The 25,837-nt window shown below is 48.0% G+C and overlaps 1 protein-coding gene across 1 annotated transcript; it reads right to left on the reverse strand.

Annotated features, from left to right (window-relative positions):
• Positions 1 to 279: 279 nt before the first annotated feature.
• AMER2 (APC membrane recruitment protein 2) lies at positions 280 to 2,423 on the reverse strand. The gene has a single exon (XM_056132712.1). It carries the CDS (start codon positions 2,291 to 2,293, stop codon positions 326 to 328), a length of 1,968 nt encoding a protein of 655 aa, XP_055988687.1. The 5' UTR covers positions 2,294 to 2,423; the 3' UTR covers positions 280 to 325.
• Positions 2,424 to 25,837: the final 23,414 nt, after the last annotated feature.

Genomic DNA, 25,837 nt, shown 5'->3' on the forward strand with positions numbered 1-25,837 from the left:
AGTAGAGGTGACTTCCACGTGTGCAGTGCATTACGGGAGTGGGAGGGTAGTCGGAGGGAGAGACACACTTAAAAAAACAAGAAGGTAACAATGAAGAAGAAAAAAAAAGTGCTCGAAAAGAATTCTCAGGGACTTCTCTCGGGAGGAGAAGCTGCGCGCGGCATCCCCTCTCTCCAGTGTGTGCTCACAGGCGCCAAGGCCTCCCGGATCCAGATTCCAGCCAGGGAAAGACCATTCCAAAAGCCTTTCCTTGGGGTAAGCATCCTGCCTTTCAGCAGTCTGCGGAGAGCGTCGCGTTGCTGGCCAGGCGGTTCCTCCCGAACGCTCACAACTTTTTGGCACCGTCGTGGCAAGCTGTGGCCCGGAGGGCGGACCCCGCCAAGGCCCGGCTGCTGACCCGACGGACCAACACTTTGGACACGGGGATTTTCGTTCTGGGCAGCTCGCTGCGCGCCGGCGGGGGCGCCGCGGGGGGCGCGGCGGGCAGGTGAGAGAGGTGCTTGATGCTGATGGGGATCCTGGAGTCCTTGGGCAGGCTGCCCGGCGTGCGCAGCGGGCCGGCCACCGCCACGGGCGAGCCGGGCTTGCGGCGGGCCGCGCAGGGCGCCGCGTCGTGGTCGGCAGGGGGCGCAGCGGGGCCGCCGTCGAGGAGCGCGTCGCCGCCGCCGCCGTCCCGGGGTGGGGACCGCTTCCCGCCGCCCGCGGGGTCTGCCTCCGGGCCCCCAGGCGGGCTGGAGTCCCGGTGGCCCTCGTCGCCGTAGGGGACGGCCGGCTGCGGCTTCTCGCCGGGCGTCGGGGGCTCCTCGCCGGGCTGGAGCTCCGCGGGGCTGCGACTGAGCTTCCGGCGCTTGCTGGACGCCGCCGCGTCCTTGGGAGCGTCCGCGCCGCGCGCGTCTCCGGGGCGCTCGGGGCCCGGCCGGCTGTCCTGGGCCGCCGCCTTGGCCTCCCGCGCCGGGACGCCCCGCTTCTCGACCTCCTCCTCCTCCTCCTCCTCCGTGTGCGACAGCATGTCCCAGAACTCCTGCAGACAGGTGTCGTCCACCTGCTCGGGGCTCGCCATCTCCTCGCCGCCGCCCTGGAAGGCCGCCGCGCCGGGGGTCTTGGGCAGCGCGCGCGGCTTCCCCGGCCCGGCGGCGCGCTGCTGGCCGCTGGGGCCCGCCTCGTCCTCGGGCTCTGCAATGACATCGCCGCAGCCTGTAAGAGAGTCAAAGCTTTTCAGTGAAGTCACGTCAGAGAACAGGAGCCCGAGCCGATCGGCCGCTGGCTCGGCGGGCGCCGGCGCCGCCCCGCTCCTCGGCGCGTCCTCGGCCGGCGGCAGCGGCCCCGCCGGCGCGCCCCGCTCCGGCGGCGCCCGGGCCTCGTCGGCTCGCCCGCGCCCCGTTCCCGCGGCGGCGGCAGCGGCGTCTCCCCGGGTGCGGGCGGCGGCGGCGGCGGCGGCGGCGGCGGGCGCGCTCCCGGGGCTCCCCGCGGCGGCGGCGGCGGCGGCGGCGCCCGGCCGTGTCCGCCGGGGGGCGCGATCGGCGGCGGCCGGCGCCGCGTCTCCCCCCGCGAGCTCACCTGCTGGCTGGCGCGGGCCGTCCGCGGGGCCCGGCGGCTCGGGCGAGCGCGGGGCCCGGCCCGGCTCCTCGGGCACGCACTCGAGGCTGGCGGAGAGCGAGCCGGGCGGCGCGAGGCCGCGCGGGGCGCCGGCCGCGGGCGCCGCCGCCGCCGCCGCCGCGGCGGGGCCGCGCTGCTTGTCCCTCCGGGGCCAGCGCACGCCGCCGAAGAGCCCCCGGAGCCCGCGCTTTTGTCTGCCGCCCGCCTTGCCCGCGGCCGCCGGCTCGCCCGGCCGCCCCGCCTCGGGCCGCGCGCTCCTCCGCAGCAGCGACAGGAAGCTGTGCGACTTGGCCACGGGGCCGTCGCCGCCGTCCCCGCCGCGCGGCTCGTCCTTCCTGCCGCCCTCCAGCACCGCCACCTCGGCCAGGCCGTCGTGGGTCTTGCTGCGCGCCAGGCCCGCGGGCGCCGCCGAGCCCCTGCCGCCGTCGCCTTTGTTTCTGACCCCGAAGATGCTGGGCATGGGGCCGCCGGCTTTCCGCCGCTTGAACAGCTTGAACGCCGCCTTGTTGATCCTCCCCGACGGCGGCGGCTCGGCGGCCGGCGTGTCGGCGGCGCCGTCGCGAGGCAAGTCCATGTCGGCCGCCGCGAGGGCCCCGGGCCCGGCCGCCGCCTTCCTCCTGCAGCCCCCCGCGGGCGCGCGAGCCCCGCCGCCGCCGCGCGCGCTGACAGCCCCGCCGCCGCGCCCGCCCGTCTCCATGGAAACCGGCGGGGCCGCCGCTGTCGTCAGCCGTGGGCCGGCGCCAGGCCCGGGTCGCCGCGACCGCCGTCAAGCCGAGCCCCGGCCGCGGCCGCGGGGCCGAGCGCGCGCGTCCCGGAGCATCCCGGCGCCCGCCGGGCCTTATGTAACGCCCCGACCCGCCTCGCCGCCCGCTCGGCTTTGTGCGGCACCGCGCGCGCGTGCCAGCGCGTGTGCGTGTGCGTGTGCGGAGAGCGGGCGGCGGGCGGCGGGCTGGAGGCGGCGGCTGCCCGCACCGGCCGGGGCTGCGGGGCGCGCAGCCCCTGGCACGCGCAGCCGGCCGCCCGCCTCGGCCGGGACACCTCCCTGCACAAGTCCCGTCCGAGGCGGCGACGCGCCCCTCCCGCCCGCACCCGGCCCCTGCCCAGCCCACCCCCCAGTGGGCCGAGAGACGCAATCGGGCGCGGGAGGCTCTGCTCTCTTTTCCGCACGGAGCCGGGACCTCCGCTGGGAGCGGGCAGGAGTCATTCCCTTTCCTCAGCCTTCATGTCCGTCCTTATCAGCAGGGGCGGGAGGAGGGTGTGCAGCCCTGCCAGGCAGAGGCCCGTGGTCTGTCCGCATCTCTTCCAGGCGGACGCCTTGTTCTGACTCTCCGTGCAAACGCAGACGCCAGGCTTCAGCGAACAGCTCTGCAGCCAAAGTGCAAAGAGCTCCAGGAGGTGCGAGTGGGCTGGTCCTTGGGGACAGCGAAGGCGATTGCCGCTGGGGCCGAGGACACAGAGGAGGCTGGCCGTCGTGCGTGCGGGCACAATGAGTAGAGGGGCCGGACATGATCCGATAAGCCACAACCTCCACAAGTGGACCTCAGAGCCCAGGGTCTGCCTCTTTTTCCCCAAGCTAACGACATAACAGCACTGTTCCGGACCCTCCCTGCTTGCCTCCCTCCCTTCACCTACCCCTGGACAAGGAAAGGGAAAAGCGTTAGTTTCCAGAGTCCCCAGGAGTCTCTGCAGCAGCTCTCACCCCACTCAATGGAGGGAAACAGAACCTTTGTCCCAGCAAACAGCCCAATCAAATATCTTTCCTTTGCTGACTCCGAGGTGATTTTTTTTTTCAAATTAATGTAGGAGTACTGCTATTTATTCAGCCATTGATTAAGCTGATTGAATTAGGCATGAACTCCACATTACTTTTTTGTAATTTTTAATTGAATATTTGCGATAGATTATTACAAAGCTGTTCATAATTGGATCTCAGTCATACAGTGGTCCAGCACCCATCCCTCTACCAGTGTATTATTCCCCACCACCAATGTCCCCTCTTTTCCTACCACCATTCCCCAAATTCCACTCCCTATGGGATGTTCTTCTTCCTTCTTGCTCTCTCTCTCGCTCTCTCTCTCCCCTTTTCCTTTCGTGCATTATGGTTTGCAATACAGGTGCTAAGAGGTCATGGTGTTTGTTCAGGACTGTAGCACTGTAGCACTGTCCTCCCGTTGTTCATCAATTTGCTCAAGTGGTCCCAGTAACATTGTGAAACTTGTTACTGTGTTTGGCATATTGAATATGTCACGGGTAGCTTGCCAGGCTTTGCTGTGTGGGCAAGATACTCTCAGTAGCTTGCCAGGCTCTCCGAGAGGGGTGGAGGAATAGAACCTGGGCTGACCAGGTCTGCTGCATGCAAGGCAAATGCCTTACCTGCTTTGCTTTCACTACAGTATTGTTCAGGACAGTCTGTATTTTTATCAGGATGGTAAGGCTGGAGTAGCTTTTCAATTGGGCGGTTGCTTTGGGGTGTGGATGTGACTGCCTGCCGAGGCTTCTGGAAGTACAGGGAGGTGGGGAGAGGTAGCCCAGCTCTACCCTGAGAAATCCTGGAGATTTCAGTCTTACAAACCTGTGTACCAGGATTTTCAGCAAATGTTGTCTCTGTGACATCCATCCTGAGCCAGTGGAGTGAGGCCAAGGATGTGACAGTGATTTTGGAATGTGGAAGCAAGTGGCTGCCAGGAGTTTTGCTTGGGCAGTCTCCAGACTGACCCTTCCCCTCTGATTTACCTTGGTCTGTTCAGCCTTGTGTAGGTTCAAGATTAACTATGGTTTTTGATCTCCCTTGAGAATTATTTAATGGTCTATGAAGCAGTACTGGTAGTAGAGCTTACCTGGTGGCACTGGAGTTGGTTGGTGGGGGTGAATGCCAGTGCTTCCATGTGTATTGCGAAGTGGGGAGAAGTAGCCCATCCCAACTCTGAGAAAACCTGGAGATTTCAGTCACAAAATCCACATACCTGAATTTTCAGCAGATTACGTCTGTGTGCATCCGTCCTGAGACATAGGAGTCAGGCTGGAGGTATGATGGTGATTTTGGATTGTGGAAAGAAGTGACTGCTTGGGGCTCTGCCTGGGTGGGCACGAGCCTAACCTGCCCCCCCCCCCTCAGTTTTACCCTGGTTTGTTAAGCTATGTATGTGTCTGAGATTAACTAAAGCTTTTTTCTCTTTAGAGGTTTATTTATGGGTCTCCAAAATAAAGCCAATAAATGGGTTTGTATAGCTGAGCTAGGGGTGTTTTGTGGGCATGGCTCCCACATACCTAACTTTTGGCCATTTAATTTCTTGGTAAACTTGGCCCAAAGTTGTTGGGGTTCTTCTAAAAGCACAGTGGGAATTTTGGGGTATCAGAAAGCCTGAAGGTACCATCAAGCTGCTGATGAACTCAACCTGCAGGTACAGGTTGGCCTGCTGGCAGCACCATACCCCCACCAAGGTAATTCTAATTGTAAACCCACCACCTAACTTCAGGAGCCTGGTTGATGGCTTATTGACAACAAAAAAAAAATTAGGGAAATACATAAGTGGCTCATATCTAATATGTTATGAATATCCTGTAATTTATTAAAAACATTAATAAGACATAAAACATTATGTTTGCTATTTAAAGAAATTTTTTTTTGCTTTGGGTTTTGCTCACCCCTGTTTTCTTCTCATTCCCAGATAGGCATGGCACCCAGGCAAGGGCAAGGAGAGGCTCCCTCCTTTCTAAGCGACCACTGGTGCTGGCGAGTGGGTCCGGGTTGGGGTGTAAAGGGAAGTTCACTTGTTTTCCTCACACTCTTTAAGGAGAGAATTGTGCTCTCTCTCTCTCTCTCTCTCTCTCTCTCTCTCTCTCTCTCTCTCTCTCTCTCCACTTTGATATACACGTGGTGTATGACAAAACTGTGTCAGTCTGGAAGCGATTATAATGGATACTAGAAAATACTGAAGTAACCTATATTAAAAGGAACAACCCTCCCCTCCACCCCTGCAGTCCCCACCCCCACCCCAGCCTGAGTGGGAAGAAGGCAGACTTGCTCATGAACATGTCCCGTCCAGAAATTCGACCAGGGCTTTGGCACACAGACACCCAAAGAGGAAGGGAGAAGGCTGTGTTTGTTCAGGGGACAGGGCCATGGGGGCAGAGGAGAGGGCGGCTGCTGGGCCCTGGAGCTTTTAGAAGCTGCAGGAGAGGTGTGCTCAGCAGTGGAGCACCCTGTTTGGGATTACGTTTTTGTTCTTTCTTCCCCCTGCCCCTCCTTTACCGTTGCCCTCCGCTGCTCCAATGTAAGAGGGAACAGAAAAATCAGCGTGGAACAGAACAAAGAATGGGGGAAATGGGCCTGGAAATAGCTGTTCCAAAACGACAGATGCATCAACGTAGCCATGAGGGGCGGTTAGCAATTCTGGAGCTGTGTGTGCTTTTCAATTTTGGTCCAAGAGAAAACTTGTCCTTCGGTTGGGGCTTTTCTTTGTTTTCTTTCCAGAAGATAAACAAACAAAGGGACCAGGGAGGTAGCTCAGAGGGTTTCTTCCAGGGTCCCGAGTTCACTCCCCAGCATTGTGCTGCTTCCAGAACCCTGTGAGGCCGGGAGGTAAGCGATGCTGGTAGCTCTCAGCACCGCTGAGAGGTGTTGTATCACTGAGCTGAAGCATTGAAGCTTTTGGTTGGTCAAATATTACTGGGATTGGCCCTGAGCTTTTTTGGGGGGAATCCCAGCCCCCCTGAAGAAAAATGAAAGAAAGAAGGGGAAGGAGGAGAGGGGAGGGAGACCATCCTATCCTTTTATCAGGATATATTCTTTTGTTTGGGGAACACACCCAGCAGTGCTCAGGGCTTACTCCTGGCTCTGTGCTCAGGGGACTATATGCATTGCCGGGGAATGAACCCAGGTCAGCTCATTGCAGGGCAAGCACCTTACCCACTGTGTTCTTTGTAGAGCTCCTCTGTGGACCTTTTGGCATTTGGGGAACCAGTCTCCCTGTAGAAAGGTCTAAGTCAGGAGCTGTCTGCTGTGACCGCCATGGACTGTCCCCATCACAGCATTTGAATTAAGGGGGGGTCACTGTTCCACCTTGTCTGCCCTTGGGTCTTCAGACAATCACATTTAGCCTAGAGGTCTGGAAATGATATTGAGGTGGGACCAACACCTCCCATCTCTGCTCTGCTCAGAATACCAGTCTAGTTGGAAATGTTCACTGATGGGGACCCAAGGAAAGACCTTCAAATGTCTTCCAACCCCAAGGCCTTGCTGTAAGAACTACCAGGATGAACCCTGACTCCGCTAGATTTGACACAGCCTGTCCTTGTCTAGTGAGGGATAACATGGATTGAATACAAGCTGAGATCTCAAAGCAAAGTGCACAGTCGACAAGACAGAAACATGTGACAGTCCCTGTATGGAGACTGGTTCTAGGAGATAGGGGGTGTTTGACATCATTGCACTTTTCTGATAGGTTCAATGCAGGGCCGGACTGAAATCCAGAATAAGAACTAAAGAGATTAAGCACCTGCCCTGAGATCCTCAAGCTCTATGTTCTCTTTTTGCACAGTTTGAGCTCCAATTTCCCCCTCCCCCCACATCATCTTTTATTCTGCACTCTTCTTGGTGCAGAGGAGAAACTCATTCCTAACCAGCAAAATGCCATGTACAAAGCCCAGCTTGGGTGTTACTTTCCACATTAACCCTGCTGCCTGGGGGACAGTATGCATCCCGTGAGGCACAGATTCCAACATTGGCACTGGGCTGGCTGGGGAAGTTCAGGGTGTTCTGGACTGAGATCTTCACTCAGAAAGATACATCTCCAGTCCCCCTGTTGTGCTTTTCCACTCCCAGCACTCAGCTCAGGGGCTTGTACTTGCATCTCAGGACAAGTTGACATGATACCAAATAAAACCAAATGAAAGCAACATGAGTGCTTCTCTATGATGTCGGTGAATTCTAGGCCAGGATACAACAGCTGTCAGCAGGCCATTCTCCATGGCTCTCTGTTTGCTTCTGCCAGTGATCATTCATTATCTCTTGATTTCTAGACAATCATTGCAAACTCAGACTCCTCAGAGCCCTCCCCTGTGTGTCTGTCTTTTCTCATAAGGATACCTGTCATATTGGGTCATGACTTTAGCGTGGTCTCTCACTGTGCCCCTTAGTCATCACTGCAAAGATTCTTTCTTTTACAAGTACATTCACACTGACAGGTTCCAGGACTTCGAAATCCAATCTGTTTTTGAGAAGTACACAACTCCATCCACAACAACATGGTGTCCATCAGTGGCAAACACATCTACCCCATCCTTCAATACAATCACCAGTGTCCCTGGCACAGACATTAATGTCCATGGGCTGAAATTGGTGTGCCCAAACAGGGCATGGGAGGTTATGTGACAATTTACCACACCAAAGCCAACTGGATTGACTCCTTCGACCTTAGTCCAGAGGGGTTGGTCACAGAGAATGAGACAAACAAACACACAAGGTCTGTCCAAGCTTTAAGGTCACTGGGTAGTAGTGAAAGGTTCACTGGCTGACCATTTATTTGGTACAATATCACTCCCCTACCCTGGTTCCCAACACGTGAATCATTGTTTAAGTTGGCAGAGATATTAAGGACTGTTGATAAGTGCATCAAATGTGAATAGGTGCTTGAAGAGCAGAGACTGGAGTCTTTCAGATAGCCAGACAGCGGCATCCTTCACATATAGAAGAAAGTCTTGAAAATTCCTACTCTTGCCTATGTTGGCCCTCTACATTAAAGGATCCTAAACTGTTTTATACTATTCTTTCCTGGGTGCATTTCTGCCTTTTGTTATATTTCAAAAGACCTAAATTGTATTACCCAGGGGACTATCCAACCTTGGGTCTTTATGAGGTGGACGATTTTCCACAGAGTGGTTCTAGCAAGTGTGGGCTGTTGGAAGATTTCACAGTCATTGGTGGCACTTCTGGGGTTACCAGAAATTAGGGGAAAAGAGCACTGTCAATCAGTGTAAACACAAAGAAAATGACTATTTTCCCCATCATGTCAAACATCATGGTACCCTTCTTCCCATAAGCTCATTCTGGTTTTGAGGGAATAAGGGTTGTGATGGGAACAAAAAGGGAAGTAGAATAATCTCCCCTCAGTGACACGAAGAACAGCTGTCAAGCAGCTCAATCACCTCATTCATTCTAAGGCCAAGACCTCCCCTCTTAGGGGTACATGGGCTGGAGTGTGGGGGTTACTTCTCTTGGTGTCCATTTTAGTGTTTTACTTAGGATTAACCTATTTTCTGTTTCAAATTGATTCCAAAGTACAATGACTTATACCACAAAAATCTATTTCTTTTTTTTTCTTTTTGGGTCACACCCGGCATTGCATGGGGGTTACTCCTGGCTTTGCACTCAGGAATTACTCCTGACAGTATTCAGGTGACCATATGGGATGCTCGGAATTGAACCAGGGTCGGCTGCGTGCAAGGCAAATGCCATACCCACTGTGCTATGGCTCCAGGCCCCAAAATCTCTTTCGTGATCCTCTATCTGGCCTGAGCATATATGTTGGCCAACGGGGGATTTTGTCCCTAAGATCCTTCAGACCTCAGACTTCCTACCTCTCCTTGGGGTCTTGTTGTCATGTTTAATCAGTTGAAGGAAAAGAGGTCCTGGTGAAACCTTGACTCAGATATGGGGCATTTCACTTTCTTTCATTTTCTGTTGGTGACAGCTAGTCAAAAGGCCACAGATTTTTAAAAGAGAGAGAGAGTTGGAAGCATAGTTTAATTAGGGGCTATGTCCCTAACACTATGGGAGAAGATGGATTAGCACAGAGAACTGAGTCTGACACCAATAGCCTCACTTGTTCATTGGTGTTGCAGAAGAAAGCCTTGGACACCCCCACAGGCTAACGGCCCTTCATGCTTCCTTTCCCATAAGACAAGATAACCCACCCTCATGGGGGGCACACCCAGTGATGCTCAGGGGTTACTCCTGGCTCTGCACTCAGGAATTACTCCTAGTAGTGCTTAGGGGACTATATGGGATGCTGGGGATTGAACTTGTGTCAGCTGCATATAAGACAAATGCCCTACCCACTGTACTATCATCTCTCCAGCCCCACAATCCAAATGTAAGACCCCAACACTTGTATCTCATCCCCATCACTTCTCTTTATACCCTTGAGTCTTCTCCCACAAAGAGAACAAAATTTTTTACTGAAAGCAAGTGCATTTCAGAAATGTTTGGAACATTTGAAACAGACTAAAGAGTCTTAGGAAGGGGTTCTGGGTGCTGGGTTCTAGATGCCAGGTCATCAAAATCAAGTCTTAAGAGCTCCGTGGTATATGTTTTTTCTCCTTTAGGGGAAAAAAATTCTTTTCTTCACGATGGGTTAATCCCCTCCCCTAACCAGGCTTACTTTGCCCCAGATCCCCACCACCTTCGGGCTTTTCTTCGTGTGCTTTGGATTAAGTCCCTGATCTGGCTTCATGCAGCTTTCATTTATTTATATTTCATTTTCCAGCCACCACCACAAGATTACTTTTTTGAAAAGACAGAAATCTCAGCAAATATATTCATTCCAGGATGTTTCCTGGGCACACACCGAGCAAGCTCATTAGTGCAAGTTAACCACGAGGTGCTTTCTTTCTTTCTTTCTTTCTTTCTTTCTTTCTTTCTTTCTTTCTTTCTTTCTTTCTTTCTTTCCTTCTTTCTTTCTTTCTTTCTTTCTTTCTTTCTTTCTTTCTTCTTTCTTTCTTTCTTTCCAACTTCCAGGAAAAGGCTGGTGGGGGGAGGGGAAAGCATGATCATGCGGTTTCTTCCCAGCAGCTCTCATTAGTGTATGTTCAGGGAACAGTGACTGAGAGCTGTGCTTCCTCCCTGTGTCTGCTTCTGTTTCAGCAAAAGACTGAAACTCAGGCAGGAAATTTCTAGGTCAGTCAGACTTTGCTCTAATGAAAGGGGAGCCCCCCCAAAAAAAACCCACCAGACCAACAAAATGGTAGCCTTGGCTTTATGGAGTGTACTGTCTGATTACCCAATTATTATAGCTCAGATTAGGAAGGGATTAGCCCCCGAGGTTAGACAGATGGAGAGCACTATTAAAATACCCCATGTGGGGATTGATTCAGAGCAAGTAGCAAAGTGACCACCTGTCCCCGTTTCTGGGATGAGTCTGTCCTCCTTTATTGCCCCGAGATCACTATCTTGGATGCCGTTGTGTGGAGAAACCTAATAGCAACACGAGACAAGAAGGAGCTTTGCCCTGCCTCCTCCAGCACTTCTGCCTCCTGCTTCTTGTTCTTTGTCTTGTGTCCTGCCCTTGACTGACCTGGTAGGAAATGGCAGCTGAATTACAGGTGACTGAGCTTTTGAACAGGTCTGAGAAAATCATCGATCATAGCAGACTAGGGCTTTCTATCATAAGCCTCCTCTCCCTTTAGGAATTGCTTTCTTAAACTTCTGTCACTAGGGGACACACAGGGATATTTCTTTACAGAGACTAGAGAGAAGAGAGATGAGATCTTTTCTATGTCTTTGTACCCATTTCCAACTGCACTTGGGGCCATAGGGCCAATCATTGTACCACATTGCTAGGTAAAAATACTGAGCCTCATGTTCTAGCTGGAATTCACCAGCAAGAAATATGGTATAAGCAACCATTCAATAATTAATAAGCCATTTAGCTCTTCTCCTTCAAGCCCTTTATCTTACAAAAGTTGATCTCATAGAGATATGTCTAGGAACATTAATGGTTAATGAGAATACATTACGCCAGAAAAATTATGTTGGGGAATCTCAAATTGAAATGATTTAGCCAAACGAGTACTCTCTCTTATAGATAGCTCAAGTTAATTTCATAAAAGGCATTGAACACATTGAGTGCCTCTCCTGAAAGACACAGACTTAGCACGAAGGAACATAGAGTGTCAAGTTCCACAGAGTCTTCAAACCCAAACTTCTGCAAGCACCTCAGTTGGAATTCTCCCTGGGAAGGGGGCTTCCCCACTTTCAGAGAGCTTATTTCATTTCAGAGCAGTTTCACTAGAGATTCTTTAAAATGCCTGGAATTATCTTGTTTCTTCACAACTTCAGTTCTCTAGTCCTAGTGTTACCTTTTTATTGAACTATTTTTATGAAGAAGTATTTGTTGTTCCATGTGATTTCCAGGCATTGAATTACTTACAGAAGAGGAAACAAAGACAAGAAATTAAATAAGGTGCTCTGGATCAAATAGTAAGTGTCAAAGCAGTCAGGCTACGAAGTCTACCTTCTTCATCACTTCTCTGATTATCTATTACTGAATAATGTATTACTTCACTGTTTAGGGGCTTAAAACAATGACCACCTTATTTGTAGAGAGTTCTGTGCACCAGATATTTTGGAAAAACTCAACAGGGACACTTCTTTGATCTACTTGGCATCCAGTGGGGTCTTTCATGGGTTTTAGTGTGATGGTCGCTAGAACTAAGCTGTTGAGTTTGGCTTCATTCACACATCTGGAACCACGGCAAGAACAGCTGAATGGTCCCATATGGCCTTGCTCCTTGTTTTATTTGTGCATCCCTTTATGACAGCTGGACTCCCAAAGCATACTTTTAATTCAGGAGAAGTAAAGCAGCATATCTGGTAAGGCCCAATTTTAGAAATCACATGATGCAAATTCTATTGGTTGGAGTAAGTCTCAGTCTCAGGGTCAGTCTGGATTGACAGGGAGAAAATAACTGAACTCCACCTATTCACTGGAGAATGGCAAAATCACCACACAGAATAATATGAAAATGACAGAGATTAGTGTGGACATCTGGGAAAACATAGCACTAAAACCCCAACTCTGTACTGTCTTTTCAAGAAAATCAGCTCATATATACTTCCAAATGCTACCTATCCAGACATTTAACACTCCCTCTACAGTAGCATTAAGCCTTCTGTATTGGGAATTTAGCATAGTTTCTTATGAATTATGAAGTCATCCTGTCCTGCAATGTACCCCAGAACTTAGTGGTCCCTTGCAGCTGCTCCTAAGCTGGCTCAGAGCCCAAGCGGCATCATGCTTCTGTCTCTTAGAGAGGGAAGCTGAACAAAATGGAATTTTTTTACACTGTCACCCAGCATCAAATAGAAACGTTAACATATGAAATCTGATGCCCCTTCAACTTTGCATTTGCTCAGTTGTTTTTAGAGACTCGAGTTAAATTTCATATTATGAAATCTGACCTTGCCATCTGATTGAGGCACTCGAAAGCCTGAATTTTTTTTCACCATATAAACAGCTCTCTCGGTTCTTGGTCAGACCTACATTTGATTATAACTTACCTTAGACTTCTACAACATTTTTTAAAAAATCTTAGTATGACTACTTTCCCTTTCAGGGACAAGAACAAAGCTCTGAGGAACACCACTGAACAAAGCATTCTCTTTTGAAAATCTAGTCTTGGATCTGCTACTGTGCAGACAAAACAGGCAGAATTGTTCAGGCCATTGTGATTCTCTAGCTTGTCTTTGCATCTAAACCACATTCTTACGCTTAGTCTCAGGCATATCGTCACAAGAATCTTTGCCAGCACTTTGTTAAAATTCCAGAAACCCCTAGTCTGTGAATTTCCCTGCTGTGCTGCAATCATACTCCTGGCAGAAAAATTAATGAGGCCAGTCTGGATTTTCTTACTGAGCTCCTGTTGACGTTTGATGATCACAACTTTCTCTTGTGAGTTCTCAATCTCTGAGCTTCTCATCCATCTCCTGCCTTCCTATATCTGCATGAAACACTGCTCCAACACCAGCAGTTTCCAGCATCTCTACTGTTCTCCCAAGATAAAACCTCAATGATGCAATTTCCAAAGAATCACACCATCTTTCAGAACATGATCCTCTCTGGAATCTGGGTCAGGAGACAGTGTGGCAGGTTCTGGCCACTTTTTTTTTTCACTCATTGAGATTTCTTGTTCCTCTGATGTTTATTACACAACAAACTCCAGAAAGGCACAGAATCAATTGTCCAATAGTACAGTTCCAGGGGAAAGTAAGGGCAATCTAAGGTACATTTTTATTGTATAAAAAATAATAGGTCACTACCTGGAAGAGGTAAAAGTAAGACATGACAAGAGGTGTAAAATAGATGATTCCTAATTGTGAAAATCAAAAAAGGCTTGTCAGAGGTAGTAGAGTTTGCAGCTGACCTATAGCAAGTTTAGGGTTAGTGTGGATATTAAGATGCAGTTCACACTGCTACAAGGGGTGTAGAAATCTGCAGATGTTCTTAAGGAGAAATCAGGTAAGTGTAATAAATTTCTTCAAAACACTGATTCAGGGGATGGGGAGATAGTACAGCAGATAAAGTGCTTAACTTGCACATGCCTCACTTTGATTTGATCCCAGGCACCAGATATAGTCCCCTGAGCACCTCCAGGAGTAATCCCTGAGCACAGAGGCAGGAGTAAGATCTGAGCCTACTTGGTGTGACTCCTAAACAAACAAGCAAAACAAGAAAAAAAAACCACAAACAAAACATTGAATCATTTAGCCTAATCCAAGGAAATCATCCAAATTCAAAGCTGTTCGAAGTGTTAAGCAGTTCTGCTATTGAGTGGAACACTGCACAACCATCAAAAACTCTAGTGAATGCTACCCTGGTTTCAGCTCAGGGGCCAAGAGGCTCTTCCCTTGAACGTTCCCTTGAACGTCCATTATGGAAATGTCTTGGAGTCACACACAACCTTGGATGTCTCCAAAGCAGATATCTGATGAGCATGCCCTTGATAGCCACATTTTATTTTCATTCATTTTCCAGATTATCAAGAAGTTTCTTTCTTTGTAGTGGCTTTTTCTGCCTCTGCTCTGTCTAGGGTGGGCTATACAGATACAGTTTCTGCTTTCCTCAAGCATTTCACAAGGGAGTGATTTACTGTCCTTGTGACTTTCTGCATAGGGGACTCAAATTTAGGACTTTGGTCCATCACTCACTTGCTCGTTGTCTCAACTCCCTGGAGCAACTAATAAATTGTTCGCCATACTTCTTCCAGAGGTTTTTTTTCTCCAAAAGGGGAAAATTTTCCCTAAAAGGAATTCTTGTTTCAGTTACTAATAATATGCATTCCCTCTCACACCCATTATTGTATAAAGAAATTTTTGTGACATGGGAAAATTCTTATAATAACATGAGCTAAGCAGGAAAAAAAAGATCCAATCGTGAAAGTATCTCAGTATAGTCTCAATCATGCCAAGAAGCACACACCAAAGAGGACATTAAGTCAGACAGTAGTAGTGGCCCTCTCCGAGCGTCTGCATGGTTTGGAGGCTCCTTGATGTACATTGTTATAATTTCTGAGTTTTCAGAAATCATGAAAACAGTTGGAGTCCAAGTGCCTGGGGAGATTGTACTACCATTTGGAAAGAACAGAGGAGCCTGGTGGGACAGGTACATGCCATCCCTTCCCTGGCCAGGGGCAGCTGGTGCAGCCCTTGTCACCTTTCCTTGCTCGTGTGAATCACCACCAGGCTGCAAGTAAAAGCGTGACCATTGAGGTGTTCCTAAAACCCGCAGTCTAGTTGTCTGAGTGCTCTGCTGTGGCCGGACTGTGGCTAAGCCGCCCCAAGTCTCCTGTGCTCTAGAGGATTTCCAGAAAGTTGCGTGACTGTCAGACATTGGACAGTGACCTGTGTCCAGCACGGGGGTACCTGTAGGTCTCTGGGTGCAGCATGCAGGACTCTTAACTACCGCCAGGGACTTCCACATGCAGTTTCTCCCACATGCTTTTTTTCACCCTAGCAGAACCAAGGGAGTCAGCCAGGCAAGCTGTTCTCTCCTGCTGTTGAACATTTAGCTTCTTATTAGTAAATCCCCAAACATCACCCTGCTGCAAGTTCCAGGTCTCTGCTTCCCAGGAAATGTGAGCATCTGTGAGGTCAGTGAAAAGCTGCTTGTATTTACGTCAGAAGGAACGTCCATCCTTGAACGTCCATCATGGAAATGCCTTGGAGTCACACACAATCTTGGATGTCTCCAAAGCAAAAGTGTCTGCTCACAAACACTCAGCTTAGGTGAAACTGGTCTGATGGGGCGTGGGGGGCAGGGGTTGCTGACCCTTTTTGGAGAGTTGCTGGAACATTATGTGCAAGAAACTTCTATCATTAAAAACCCTGCAAATCTGACTCACAAATAAATCTCAGAAGAGAAAGAGAGCAACATGCCGCAGAGTTGCTTCCAGACTCCTCGCCAAGCTGTCTCATTAGGGCCATCCCTGACGGGGGCAGGTGAGTCCCTCTGCCTGCCCCAACAGAGCCCCAGCAGCCAAAAACCTCCAGAACTCAATTGTCACCATGCTCAAGCTGATCTCCACAGAATGAATCTGCTGAAAAACTCAGGGTATGTGGCTTTTGTGATCAGACTCTCCAGGCTCTCATAGGTACAGAATGAGCGACCTCTCCCCATCACCCTCTGCTTTCCAGAGCCTGGCAGTCATGCCCACAAACTGCCTCTGGTGCCATATAAACTATTAATGACCATGATCCAGAGACTCACAAATAAATTTTGGAAGAGAAAGAGAGCAACACGACACAGAGATGGTGACCCCAAAGTCACCATCCAGTTAAAAATTTAACTCTAGGGGCTGGAGCAATAGCACAGCAGGTAGGGCGTTTACCTTGCACGCAGCCAACATGGCCAACACAGGTTCGATTCCCAGCATCCCATATGGTCCCCCGAGCACGGCCAGGAGCAATTCCTGAGTGCATGAGCCAGGAGTAACCCCTGAGCATCGCCGGGTGTGACCCAAAAAGAAAAAAAAAATTAACTCTATTGGTATCACTCTATTTAAAATTTTAGAATTCCTATAGTGACATCCCATACTCTGTCCCACTTATGTACCGAGAGTAGCATACCACATTTGATGGAGTATAATGTAGTAGGCTATCTATTTCAATCTCTCTCTCTCTCTCTCTCTCTCTCTCTCTCTCTCTCTACATACACACACACACACACGTAGGTATTAGCAACCTGTACCATGTTAATAATCTTATCAAGGGCTTAATGGCTCTAAGGTGAGATACAACACACTCTTCACACACTTTCCTCTAAGAAAATACTTTTGGATCATTTTTAGTGGATTATTCACAACAAGCAATACAAAATAGCTTATTTAGTACATGCTTTGGGGGCAGGTTGGGGTGGGGGGGTGGGAAAATTTGAAATAATGGTGGTGTGAGGGTGTACTGGTATCGGGATTGGTGTTAGAATATTGAATATAACAAATTATTGTGAACCACTTAAAATAAAATTTTAAATAAATAAAAACAAATCATAGTGCCTCAATAAAAATGGAAAGATCAAAACAAATCAAAACAGCTTCTTGCCCTGCCAAGACCATGAGTTGCCCCCCATGAGCGGCATTCTGGCCTGGCCATGGTCCCAGAGGCACACGGACCTAATTCGGAACCTAGCAGTTTCTGGCAGAAATGTACATGGACTATACATTAAGCTACACACTGTGCCCCCCCCCCCCAGGAGGGAAAGGGTGTCTGTCTCTTCCGCTATCCCCCCACCCCCTGGCTGTGGCATGGTGGCTGCCACCTCAGAGCTTATTGGACAGCCAGGTATGAGCCGGTGGTGACGGGGCAACTGTGGCCTCATGGGATGGGGGGGGGGGGGTGGAACTGGCACGTCCTTCTTGCCCTGCTGAGACCACAAGTTGCCCACCCCCCCCCCCCCCGAGCAGCTCTCCAGCATGGCCATGGACCCAGAGGCACACAAACTAATCTCGGAACTATTCGGCTTTGGGCAGAAATTCCTCCAGATTTAATTAGTAAAATATCAGAAATCCAAAATCATATGGTCTTCATAACCAGCAATAGAAAACAAATTATTTCATGATGTCTTTTCAGCAGGTTTGATTGTTGGGGGAGAATTCCAAATAATAATGGTTCATCTTTTGTCGAAATAATGAATGTAATCAAAGTAGAGAGAGAGTTAAGTGGAAATCATCTGCCTCACAGGAATGGGGAGGGGTTGCATGGGGGTATATTAGGGTTCTTGGTGGTGGAAAATATGCACTGGTGAAGGGATGGGTGTTTGATCACTGTATGACCGAGACTTAAACCTGAAAGCTTTGTAACTGTTCTCACGGTGATTCAATAAATACATTTTTTTAAAAAAAATGGAGATTGCTTGAGGACTGCTAATGGAGAGAGGGGAAATGTTTCCTCAACTGGGAGGTTGCTGGTACCTGGGTTCCAGCTAGAGTATGCTGGGAAGAAGAAAGAACAGCATGGCCAAGTCTGCTCTTCCGTGGAATGTGCTGGAGGGTTCTTGCTCGGACGCTCTCCCTTTTTCTTCTCTGGGCTTTATGGGTAAGTCACACCCGGGCCCCTTGTTTGTGTATATTGCTCTTTGTTTCTAGAAGAATAGGGAATTCTCACCTAGTTTCTGTGGGCATCACTCCTGCCTTAGAGGGCAGATGAGTGAGAAGCAGAAGCAGACGCAAGCGATAGAGTTGTGTGTATAAAGTGAAAGGAGGGAGAGAGGGTGGAGATAGGTTTGACCCATCAGTGAGGGCAATTGTATTCAGTAGGAATGACAAAATGATCGCAGGGCATCTGTGCAAGAATAAATGCTTCTCGGCTTACACAAAGAACCAACTTCCTGTAATCATTCAAAGAATGAAAGCACACCACCTACAAGTAATTATTAACAGGGTAAAATGATTCCTTCCAGGTTTGCGCTGCTGAAGAAGGAGAGGAAGGGAAGCTGCTTCGTCCTACCTGCAGACCAATTTATCAGGGTCCTCCCCCATTCCACATCCTTCTTTGTCATCTCAGTTCTGTCAATGAACTCTCAGGTTCTGTTACCATTAGGCATTTGTTATTTCCCTTCTGTAATTTCCTTATATCCCACCTATGAGAGGGATCATTCTGCATTTCTTCCTCTCCTTCTGGCTAACTTTACTCAGCATAAAACCTTCCAGTTTCATCCATCTATCAGCAAATTGCATGATTTCATTTTTTCTCTCACTGGGTATCTATACCATTGTTTCTTTAGTCACTCATCTGTTCTTGGACACTTGGATTGCTTTTCGATCTTAGATATTGTGAATAATGCTTCAATAAACATAGGGCCACAAATGAGTTTTCAAAATAATGTTTTTGACCTCTAGAATTCAACTGCTGCCATGCTCTCCCCATGCTCTCCACATGCTCAGGCCAAGCTTCACCCATGAGTGAATCTTCAGAAAACCCAGGTGTGCGGGACTTTGTAGCTGAAAACACTGGACTCAGTGGAACAAGGAACAAAGATCCACTACCCTTTTCCCCTCTTTCCAGCAACTCAGCAGTCACGCCCATAAGCCACCTCTGACCTGATAATCTCATCATCAGCCATGATCCAGAGTTGCATGTCCTTCTCTCCCGGGAGGGAGCATAACACGACACTTGCCATAATCATGTCTCTGGACCCCATGTCAGGTTGTCTCATTTGGGGAATCTTGGAGGGGTGTGAGTGAGACCCCTCGTTGTCCCCAAGGGACCCAGCCCTGGCAGCCAAAAACCTCCAGAACGCAACCACCGCCATGCTCAGGGCTGCTCCCCACATGCTCCGGCCAGGCCTCACCCATGAGTGAACCTATTCCTGGACTGTGAGGCCACACTTGCAGCCATACAACACTTCATACCACACACCACCCATACTCCAAGAGTACCACACCACACAGACACACACACACACACACACAAATGCACACAAGGCTCAACCTTTAACAACATGTTAGTGATTTTTTTATAGAAGGGCTTAATGGTCCCTGGGTGAAATACAATGATCTTCACACTCTTTCCTCTAAGGAAATATTTTTTGTAGCATTTCTAGTGGTTTTTCATAACAAACGATATAAAACAAATTATTTTCAATTCTTTTTTTAAAATATTTTTATTAGTGAGACATCATGAGGTACAGTTGTAGACTTACAAATTTTTGTGCTTGGGTTTCAATTATACAATGATCAAATACCCATCCCTCCACCAGTGCCCATTTTTTGTTCTGCTTTGGGGCAGGGATTGGGGTTCAGGATGGAAACATCCAAAATATGGTGGTGGGAAGGTGTAATGGTAGTGGGATTGGTGTTTGAATATTAAATGTAATACTGTGTATGTAATTAAATTAAATACTGTGGACTACTTTATAAAGTAAAAAATTAAATTAAAAAATAATGTTTTGGGCTCTTGGAATTGATGCAAAAACTTGGCATTTCTGAATCATATATAAACCAAGTTCTTAGTTTTTGAAGAAGTCTCAATACTGTTTTCAATGGCGGATAAACCACTCAACATTCTCAACAACAGTGAGTGACAGATCCTTTTCTCCACATCCACACTAATATTGATTACTTCTATATTTTATTTATTTATTTATTGCTCTTTAGGTCACACCCAGCGATGCTCAAGGGTTACTCCTGGCTCTGCACTCAGGAATTACTTCCGGCGGTGCTTAGGGGACCATATGGGATGCCGGGGATTGAATCCCGGATGACCACTTGCGAGACAAACACCCCACCTGCTATACTATCGCTCAGGCCCTTTAATTTTTTTTAAATGGTATTCTTGGTGCAGACTTAGAGCATGAAGAAAATAATCCTAGTTTGCCACTGGATTATGGCTCTAAGACCTTCTTCTCTAGAGTCTGGAAAGTTATAAGCAGGCAAGTATTAAGAATGCACTTCTAGATGGGTGGCATCACCCTCCCCAACTTCAAACTGTACTACAAAGCAATAGTAATTAAGACAGCATGGTACTGGGCTAGAAAAAAACTGCAGACCAATGGAACAGAGTCGGATATTCTGTCACAGACCCCCAAATATATGACCACTTAATCTTTGACAAAGGAGCAAGAAATGTGAAGTGGAACAAGAAAAGCCTCTTCAAAAAGTGGTGCTGGGAAAACTGGATAGTTACCTGCAAAAAATGAACTCTGACCTCTGTCTAATGCCAGGCACAAAAGTTAAATCAAAGTGGATTAAAGACCTCAATATCAGACACAAATCCATAAGGTACACAGAGCAAAATGTAGGCAGAACTCTCCACGACATTGAAGCTAAAAGCATCTTTAAGGATGAAACAGCACTGACCATGCAAGTGGAAGCAAACATAAACAAATGGGACTACATCAAACTAAGAAGTTTCTGCACTTCAAAAGAAACAGTGATCGAAATACAAAAAGAGCCTACAGAATGGGAAAGAATATTTACCCAATATCTGATAAGGGATTAATATCCAGGATATACAAGACACTAGTAGAATTGTACAAGAAAAAAGCATCCAACCCAATCAAAAAATGGGGAGAAGAAATGAACAGAAATTTCCTCAAAAAAGAAATACAAATGACCAAAAGGCACATGAAAAAATGCTCCACATCACTAGTCATCAGTGAGATGCAAATCAAAACAACAATGGATATTATCTCACACCACAGAGACTGGCTCACATTCAAAAGAACAAAAGCAACCAGTGCTGGCGTGGATGTGGGGGAAAGGGACACTCTTTCACTGTTGGTGGGAATGCCCACTAGTCCAGCCTTTCTGGAAAACAATATGGACAGTCCTTCAAAAACTAGAAATTGAGCTTCCTTAGGCCCTCCCGTTGATCGTCGATTTGCTCGAGTGGGCCCAGTAACGTCTCCATTGGAGACTTTGTTGTTACTGTGTCTGGCATATCGAATACTCTCGGTAGCTTGCCGGGCTCTCCAAGAGGGGCGGAGGAATCGAACTCGGGTCGGCCATGTTGGCCACGTGTAAGGCGAACGCCCTACCCGCTGTGCTATCGCTCCAGCCCTAATATAACCCTACAATACCACTTCTGGAAACATATTCCGAGGATGCAAAAAAGCACAATAGAAATGACATCTGCACCTGTATGTTCATTGCAGCACTGTTCACAATAGCCCAAATCTGGAAACAACCCAAGTGCCCTAGAACAGATGACTGGTTAAAGAAACTTTGGTACATCTACACAATGGAATACTATGCAGCTGTCAGGAGAGATGAAATCATGAACTTTGCTTATAAATGAATAGACATGGAGAGTATCATGCTAAGTGAAATGAGTTAGAAAGAGAGGGACAGACATAGAAGGACTGCACTCATTTGTGGAGTATAAAACAACATAAGTTGAGGACAGTAGATACACGGGACAGATAGATTGCTCCATAGCTGGAAGCCTGCCTCATGAGCAAAGGGGAGAAGGCAGCTGGAATAGAGAAGGGATCACTAAGAAAAAGATGGCTGGAGGAATTGGTCAGGATGGGAGACGTGTGCAGAAAGTAGATAAAGGACCAAACATGATAACCTCTCAGTGTCTGTATTTCAAACCATAATTCCCAAAAGTAGAGAAAGATTCTGGGAAATCATGTCTGCCATGGAGGCAAAGGGAGGGTGGGAAATGGGGATTATACCTGGGATATTGGTGATGGGGAATGTGCACTGGTGGAGGGATGGGTGTTTAATCATTGTGTGATTGTAACCCAAACATGAAAGCTTGTAACTATCTCACGGTGACTCAATAAAATTAAACACTGTCCTCCCGTTGTTCATTGATTTTCTGGAGCAGGCCAAGTAACGTGTCCATTTTGATACTTCTTGTTACTGTGTTTGGCATATTGAATACGTCATGGGTAGCTTGCCAGGCTTTGCCATGCGGGTTAGATACTCTTGGTAGCTTGCCAGGCTCTCCGAGAGGGGTGGAGGAATCGAACCCGGTTCAGCCGGGCTGGCTGCGTGCAAGGCAAACACCCTACCACTGTGCTATCGCTCCAGCCCTAAAAAAAAAAAAAAAAAAAAAAAAGAATGTACTTCTAATGACATTGCCTGACTGCCAGGAACATGAAAGTTAAATTTGGGGAGGACTTTTGGGGGGCTATTTCAGTAATCCTGAGGGGAAAGATGGTTATTTGGACTAAGATGGAGGCAGCAGAGGTGGTGACGAGTGGTAATATATGGTAATTCTCAGTCCTGATCATTGGTGAGGATCTCTCCTAAACTAAACAATAAATATCTGGACCTCTGAGACCTGTGATGACAATTCTTTCTACCTTTAGTCACTAATATTTAATCACTAACTTAGTGAGCTCAGGAATGAATCAAGAATCTCAAGGCCTATGTTAAGTTCATCTAAAAAGTTCAGAACACAGGGGCTAGAGCAATAGTACAGTGGGGAGGGCATTTTTATTGCACAGAGCTGAACCGGCTTCTACCTCAGCATCCTGTATGATTCCCTGAGCAGTACCAGGAGTAAATCTTGAGTGCAGAGCCAGGAGTAACCCCTAAGTATTGCTGGCTGTGACTCTAAGCAAAGGCAAGTCCAGAACAGAAAATTTGCACTTGCTCATATGTGTCAAAGATCATTTAAGAAGCACAGAACAGAAGCACTCAAGCCCTCTAATAGATCAAAATAATCACCGCCTGGGAGACAGGGTAGTATCCCCTTTGGGCAGTACCAGGGCCTTGACCATGATAGAGGAGTCAGGTCTTAGGGATCCCATGGAGGAAGAAGTCCTTTTTAGGGAGTACATAGCAAATGGACCAGAGAACGGCAACATCAAACGTGTTCAAAAGTTGTGAGCAGCGGTTTGAGCTGGAGGGAAGTTCACACAGAACAGCAGTTACTAGTGTGGAAAACTTGAAGATAGATTGAGGACATTATACATGCAAGTCAAAGAATATTTTCTGGTAGCTGAGAGAAATAGTAGAGGTTATTAAGCTTGAATGTGCTGGAGTGGAAGAGTGATTATTATTGTCTATTGCAGTGGATTGAAATGTTGCTGGTATGGAGTTCTATTATAATAATCAAGTTTAATGTTTCCCCAAGTGGGTGATTAACGCCCTTCCTGAGGGCTGCTGGAATGATGGTGGGGGTGTGGTGGGGATAGTAGTCTTGGGTACAACTGGGGGAACTTTCTTAGAGTTTGCTTTAAAAAGAAGGTAGGTTTCTACTCGGATGCTGATTAATTTTAATTAGAAAAGGATGGTGTGATAGGAGAGTTGGGAGCTCTGAGTTTCTGTCTGGTTGAGTGTAAGGTGAAAGTGTAGAAGAGGACCAAAGCAATCTCATGGTGATTTGATTAAAACAAAAAAGTACATAGCAGGCATATGAACACGCTCAGAGAAACCGGGGTTGGGAATTCTCTCTGATCCACCTCCTTGGAGAAAGGAGTCAATGCACTGGGCAAGGGGGTATGCAACGGTGAATGGGGAATAATGTACATCAGAAAGGAGGACTGCAGAGCACCCACAGGTGAGCTGGAATGGGAGAGGTTAAGCACAGGTGTCAGGAGAGCCTGCTGCCATCTCTGCTCTATAAACCTTTAACTTGTTTCAGACCTGATGTCACTCTGCCACAGAGCTGCCTTGATAATGATCCAAAGAACGTTCCAGCTCTCTTGTCTGAGTATTCTGTCTTGATTTCATTAAACACTATGATGCCCATGTAATAGAATTTGCTGTTGCTGAGAGACATCTTTCACAAAATTTCCATCAGGGAAATTTGATCCATGAGCTTGCTGATCTATTTTCTTTCTTCAGATGACAGTCTTGTCTTCTCAGGATTCTCAATAAATAGATTTTACATCATTTATGGCTCTCTCAGAGTCATTCAGTACTACATAGATTCTATACTGGAGAAACTTCTAGCAATTTTTTTGTTAGTAATGATGCATTCCCTTTACTGAGAAGTCCTTCTGTGCATTATAACATGCTGGATTTTTTTTTTTGTTAAATTAAGAGAGACTATTCACAATAGCCAGAATCTAGAAATGACTCAAGTCCCAAGAACAGATTAGTGGATAAAGAAATTATGGGTAATCTATACAATAAAATACTATGCAGTCAACAGGAAAAATGAAGTTATAAAATTTGCGTAGAAATGGATGGACCCAGAGAGTATCATATTGAGTGAAATGAATCAGAGGGAGAGGGACAGACATATATTGATTGCACATATTTGCAGGATATGTTTTTTTAAAAAACATAGTATAAAACTAATACCCGAGGACAGTAGGAATGAGGGACAGGAGGACTGGTCCATAGTTGGAAGCTTGCCATAAGTGGGGGTGAGGAGGGAGGGCAATTAGGACAGAGAAGGAACCACTATGACAATGATAGTTGGAAATGATCACTCTGAGTGCTAAAAGGAGGGTAATGGGATATACATGATAACCTTTCAACACCTGTATTGCAAACCATAATGCCCGAAAGGAAAGTGTGTGTGTGTGTGTGTGTGTGTGTGTGTGTGTGTGTGTGTGTGTGTGTGTGTATGAGACAGAGAGAGATAGAGATAGAGCACTGTAGCACTGTCTTCCCATTGTTCATCAATTTGCTCAAGCGGGCCCAGTAAGTCTCCATTGTGAGACTTGTTATTACTGTGTTTGGCATAGCGAAGACATCAAGGGTAGCTTGCCAGGCTTTGCCGTGCGGGCGAGATTCTCTTGGTAGCTTGCCGGGCTCTCCGAGAGGGGCAGAGGAATTGAACCCAGCTCGGCCAGGCCGGAGGCTTGCAAGGCAAATGCCCTACCACTGTGCTATTGCTCCAGCCCCAGAGAGAGAGAGAGAGAGAGAGAGAGAGAGAGAGAGAGAGAGAGAGAGAACTGCCTGCCATAGAGCATAGAGGCAGGTTGGGTAGGGGTTGTCGGGAGGGAAACTGAGGACATTGGTTGTGGGAAATGTATACTTGTGAAGGGATGGGAGATGGAATATTGTTATGACTGAAAGTCAATCATGAACAACTCTGTAATGTAACTCACAGTGATTCAACTTTTAAGAGTAAGCAAGTAAGAGGTTCTCACCCAGCTAAATACTCCAATCATGTATGCATTGCATTCAAGCACACTGAATTTAGACTTCAGTCATTGCTTTCTGAGTAAGAGCTTGTGGTAGGATCTGAGACGAGAAGAGAGTCATAATTAATAAAAGCTGAGGCAGGGTCTGTGTCTTGGTGAGAGAGCACTTGCCATGCATGTATGAGGCGTGGGTTCAATTCCTGGCATGGCCATAGTCCACCAAGCATAACCAGGATTGAGCTCTGAGTACGACCAGATGTGACCACCCCTCCAAACCCAAAAAGTATGAAATAGAAAAAGGCCAACGCTTAGATGTCAAGTATGTTAATGGCTCACACTGCACAGCAGCACCTGCTTCCGAGCACGTCCACTTGTCCAGGGCTCAGGTGGGGCAGACCACAGAAGACTGGATCTTGGAATGGTTAATGCTTTTTTAATGAGGAGACCTGTGGACCCACAAATGCTATAGCCAG

Source organism: Sorex fumeus, unplaced genomic scaffold (assembly GCF_029834395.1).
Source record: "Sorex fumeus unplaced genomic scaffold, SorFum_2.1 ptg000095l, whole genome shotgun sequence".
Taxonomy (NCBI): Eukaryota; Metazoa; Chordata; class Mammalia; order Eulipotyphla; family Soricidae; genus Sorex; species Sorex fumeus.

Excerpts from the sequence above, each read along its gene's own strand:
- AMER2 (XM_056132712.1), bottom strand. The coding sequence starts at position 2,293 with ATGGAGACGGGCGGGCGCGGCGGCGGGGCTGTCAGCGCGCGCGGCGGC.